Source organism: Cynoglossus semilaevis, chromosome 14, assembly GCF_000523025.1.
Source record: "Cynoglossus semilaevis isolate Cse_v1.0 chromosome 14, Cse_v1.0, whole genome shotgun sequence".
Taxonomy (NCBI): domain Eukaryota; kingdom Metazoa; phylum Chordata; class Actinopteri; order Pleuronectiformes; family Cynoglossidae; genus Cynoglossus; species Cynoglossus semilaevis.
In genome coordinates, this window is record NC_024320.1 from 16450246 (window position 1) to 16455264 (window position 5019).

A 5019-nucleotide genomic window follows, 5' to 3' on the forward strand; every position below is an offset into this window, starting at 1 on the left:
GCTGCTGCTGCTGCTGCTGCTGCTGCTGCTGCTGCTGCTGCTCCATGTGATCGATGTTCACACACTCACTAATTCCCCTTCTCTCTTTTCTTCCTCTCTACAGTAATGACAGTAATAGTAATAACAGTGACATTAAGAACAGCACCAAAAACAACTGTTACAACAGGGACAGTAACAACTCTGACAGTGTCAGCAATAACAGTTACAACAATTACATTAACGGCTGTAACGGCAGTAACAGCAGTAACGGCAGTAACAGCTGTAACATAATGAGATTTAGTTTTCCTGAAATCAATCAGGAAATTATCTTTTTTTAATTCTTTTGCTACTTTTTTCTTCTGAATCACATCCATTGGTGCATGTGTGTGTGTGTGTGTGTGTGTGGGCGTGAACATTTAGCTGACACTTTAATGGAGTAAGAAGAAATTATGTCACATGTTTCATGTTTGATAGCTGCTCACTCTGGATTTACTCCAACAAACAGACAAACGCATTAAAAAACATGAAAATCGTCCACTTCCTGTCTGAGGCTCCGACATCACCAGACTGAGGAGGCGGAGCTGACCTGTCACCTTTAACTCACAATTTGAAAAATATTTAATTAATTTTCAGTCTGGCCGGTAACTGTTTCCAGAAAATCAACAGGAGAGAAAATAATGTTTCAACTGTAAATAAATTAGGGCTCAACATTCATTTAATTTTAACTTAAATATTAAAAAATCTTAAATGTAAATTCAAATTCAATAAATAAAAAAATCTTAAAAAGAATTATTATCAGACATTATTGCTATTATGTTATTTTAAAATACACTTGTTAAATAATCTAAAATGCAATTTTCTTTCAATTATTTGTTAAATATTTTAAAAGTCTTGTTTTTTCTTATTTTTCAAACATTTATATTTAAGACTTAGTTCTCAGGATAAATGTGAATATTATTTGATTTAAAAATGAACAGAAGTAAAGGTCAAGCAGCACAATGGTCTCTTTATTTTTGATGATAATCATCATCACCTGATTTTTGACATTGTGTTCATTGGTTAATTCAAATAAGCCAATGAACACAGACGGATTTGAATCAGAAGTTTTTATCAGAGAGCAGTCAGAACCAAAGTCCGATTCTTCTAAAGCAGTGAAGAAAAGACGGAGGACAAGGAGGTTGAAGCTGATGATGAAGGCTTTGTTCAGACAGAGAGAGGAGGCGGTGGGGTGAGGGAGTGAGGAGGGTGAATGGAAAAAATGTCCTCCCTCTCTCACCCTCCCTCTCGTGGTCTCTCATGTGAGTAATAGAGGCCGAAATTTCATTTTGCAAGTGGCTGATTTAATGATCCAAAGGGTAATTAATGTCCTGATTATCTTAATGTTAAATATGGCCCTCAGCAATTACACTGACCTCCTGTCTGTCAAGGTCTGGACCCAGGCTCTCAGCTCCAATTAGGTCCTGGTCCTGGGGAGGGGCAGAGGGGGAGGAAAACTGAGAGAAAGGAGGAGGAGAGAGGGAAAGGGATGAAGGTAGAAATGCAAAGAAAAGAAAGGTTCTGTGGAATATCTGATTATATCTGAAGACATGAGACATTTTCTAAGGATAAAAATGTTCTTGTTTTACTACCGTGTTAAAAGTTCCACCTACCTGAGGTTGTGGACAGGGACCAGACCCAGGACTCCAGCATGAGAGCTACAGCCTGAGACCACATTTGACCAAAAAGTACACACAGCCCTTCACTTTCAGATTGTCTTATTTTACAGCCTTATTTTAACATTGACTATTTTCTACACTAAATTGATGACACAGTACCCCAATATGGCAACGCTCAAAAAACTTAAATATAACATGTAAATAATTCATAGTTCATTACTTCGTTGAAGCAGCTTTGGCAGCATTTACAGCCTTCAGCCATTTATGGCGCCGTGTCACACTCTGACCTCACCTCTGTTTGGGCACTTGTCACCGTAGAACCATCGAGCTCCATCAGGTTGGATGGGGAGCGTTGGCGTCTGGTCGTTTTTTGATCTCTCAGGTGATGTTCTATCACACTGAAGTCTAGACTCTTTCTGCCCTTCAGAATGGTCGTGTTAGTGTGAGGAGATCAGCTCAGATCCTTTAGAGCAGCTCTTTCTTCTAGAGCCTGGTGGTGCTTCCAATCTTCTTCTATCACTGGATGATGGAGGCCTTTGTGCTGATTGGGACCACCTTCAGTGCTGCAGACGTTACTCTGTACCCTTCCCCAGATCTATGGCTCAACTTGTAGAAACTTCTAAAGGATGAAAACATGAATGTAGCCGCTCACATTTGCAAAAACCTCAGAATAGATTAGAGAATAGAATAGTCTTTATTCTCATTGTAACACAGGAGTACAACAAAATTAAGATGGGCTATAGTTAGGGCTGGAGGGTTTTTTTTCAGTTTTTCAACTGGGAATTTTGCATGTAGAACTTTGAGAGGAAATGTATTAAAGGAATGTAAGAATTAATTAGACTGTAACAACACTGTACAATATGTACAGTTCCCTCTGCAACAAACTAGAAGAAGGACAGTACCCTGGACAGTACCCTGGACAGTCCCTGGACAGTCCATGGACAGTCCCTGGACAGTAGCCTGGACAGTCCCTGGACAGTCCCTGGACAGTACCCTGGACAGTCCCTGGACAGTCCCTGGACAGTACCCTGGACAGTCCCTGGACAGTACCCTGGACAGTGCCCTGGACAGTCCCTGGACAGTAGCCTGGACAGTCCATGGACAGTCCATGGACAGTACCATGGTGCCCTACATTTCCTTGGTGCCAAACTTAGTCTTCGGTACCAGTTCCTGTGTTGGTAAAGCATAGTTCTTGGTATTTCCCCTGGTTCCATTGTAACCTTGACCATGAACGACCATGAAAGTTGTCGTTGAATGAACTGGGTCTTCTGTGGTGCCATGTAGTGTCCATGTTCTTGGTATGTGTTCTATTTTCTGCTGACTTTTTAGTTCACACACAGGTACTGTTAGTTCTCACTGTCGTGGACGTTGAGTCAGTCCCTGGTACTCTCTGGTTGTCTCTGCTACTTGCCTCTGGTTTTCAATACTACTTCATAGAGGATTCTCCTTTTTCAGTGCAGAATCTTGGACTTGGTGTCTTCTCTAATGGAATATTTGAATCTGTGGTGGAGAAGAACCTGCTCCACCTTAGCTGAGACAAAGAACGTTATAGATCCTGCGTACAATAAAATGAATTGATATCAGTTGAAGAGCAGGTGTATGAACAGCTGAACATTTTTTCCGCTTTGACGTTGTTAGACTGGAGGCAGAAATTATGTCCTGGTGTAGAGATTGCTCCTCTCCTCTCCTCTCCTCGCCTCGGCAGCGGCGGCAGCAGCAGCTCCGCCCTAGACCAATGAGATATGTGACAGGGCCGAGCCCTGTCGTCTCCAGCTGCTGTCACCATCTCTTTATCTTCCTCCGTCTTTTAATCCTGCCCGCCGACGCTCCAGGTCTCATTAGTATCAGCTTGGCGAGGACAAGTAGGAGGAGGAGGATTGGGAGGTGGAGAAGGAGCGGGAGGAGAGGGGGAGTAGTGTTGCTGCTAATGGTTTTAGGGTTGAAACTCATCAGTGCCAACACAAAGTCCTGCCACGCCTGCTCAGGTTCACCATGCTTCATGATGAAGAACAGGTCCAGTCTCAGTGGTGAAGCCTAATCAGAGGTTTCAGTGACTCTGGATGCTCTGGATTTTCCAAGAATTTTAGAAATGACAAGTAAAGTAAGGATAGACTGTAGACCGAGTATGGACGTCCATGTCTCTGCTGTAGACTGTGGGTTCACAGTGAAGCAATGACATTCAAACATGGCACTGAGAATATTTTGTGATCAACTCATCTGGTTTTTAATGATGTTTAAAGGCAAAACATTTTTGTTAAATTCTCTACCATAGGGGGCGCTCCCTACAGCTGAAGTTCATAACTGGAGTTACATTTTTCATGTAGGAGGAATGGTAGTCTGTTTCTGATATAAAAGAGCTCAATGTACTGATTCACATTATTGTTTTTACTGCTGTTTTCAGTAATTGTTTATCGACCAACATTTGTGAAAATTCAGGGTGTGTATCTCTTAAAAACAGACTTTTCCTCTGTTGTCCCAACCAAAAAAAAAAAAAGACTGCAGCCCTTAAACGTTCCTTTTAAACTCTGGCCGCCTTCAGTTACCAACCATCATCACCTCAGCTGGCACAGAGCTGCACTCCAGCTGATGCTGACGCTGAAGGCGCTGCTGAGTTTGGACGCCATTCCTGTCACTGAGCAGCCACAGGGTTCTCAGAGGGTCACCTGGTCCTGGGTCAGTTGTTGCTACTAGACTTTCAGTGCCACAGCTCATTGTTTTAATTATTTGTTAAGTTCTGAGTGGACACCAGCTTGCAGGCCCTGTTCAGTGTATTATCAGGCCTGAGTGGACTGGAAGTGACAGTGCTTCTAATCCCACCTCCTGGCCACTGTGTCCTGGAACCCCCACCCCTGCTGCTCCTAATGGTAACGCCTAACCTTTGGCAGTCTGTCTCAGAGGGTCAGCATCTGGGTGTTTAGACAAACACTTTAGCCATATTTAATATTAATCTTTGTTTTTGCTTGGTTTTCCATAAATTAGACCTTGTAGAGAAAATCATTAGCTCCCAGCGACACAGCGGTGGTTGTTCCTCCACTGCCCCCAAGTTATTTTGTGACTTACTGTTACTTCAGTGACACAAACTAACCGTAACATTGCTTCTTTTTTTTTAGAATAAAGTACAAAGTCTATGTAGATCCTACAGAAAGGTTTTGAGACTAAATCTAATCTTCAGAAGTAGATACAGAACCTGACTGCCCGTCCAGATTATGGACCTAGGTAGGAACATTGGCCCCGGTCAGCAGTCTGTATGAACAGGAGGTGGAGGCAGACACGTGCCAGAATGTGAGTAGATGGAGGAGTTGAGGGTCTGTTTGGCAGGGGGGGGGGGCGGGGGGGGGTTAACCCCACCTTAATTTATATGCAGAAAATAGGTAAGATCCTGAGG

General features: G+C 42.9%; 1 protein-coding gene across 7 annotated transcripts in view; it reads left to right on the top strand.

Moving 5' to 3' along the window:
* Window positions 1-5019, top strand: part of agap1 (ArfGAP with GTPase domain, ankyrin repeat and PH domain 1) — a 64498-nt gene that overhangs the window by 49299 nt on the left and 10180 nt on the right. Inside the window, exon 18 of one of the 7 annotated variants that reach the window (XM_025062396.1) lies at window positions 104-779. The exons of the other annotated variants lie outside the window; for them this stretch is intronic. Coding sequence (XP_024918164.1) covers window positions 104-317 — 214 coding nt within the window. The 3' untranslated portion in view covers window positions 318-779. Of the gene's footprint in view, window positions 1-103; window positions 780-5019 lie in introns of those variants that run through there. 7 annotated transcript variants of the gene reach the window in all.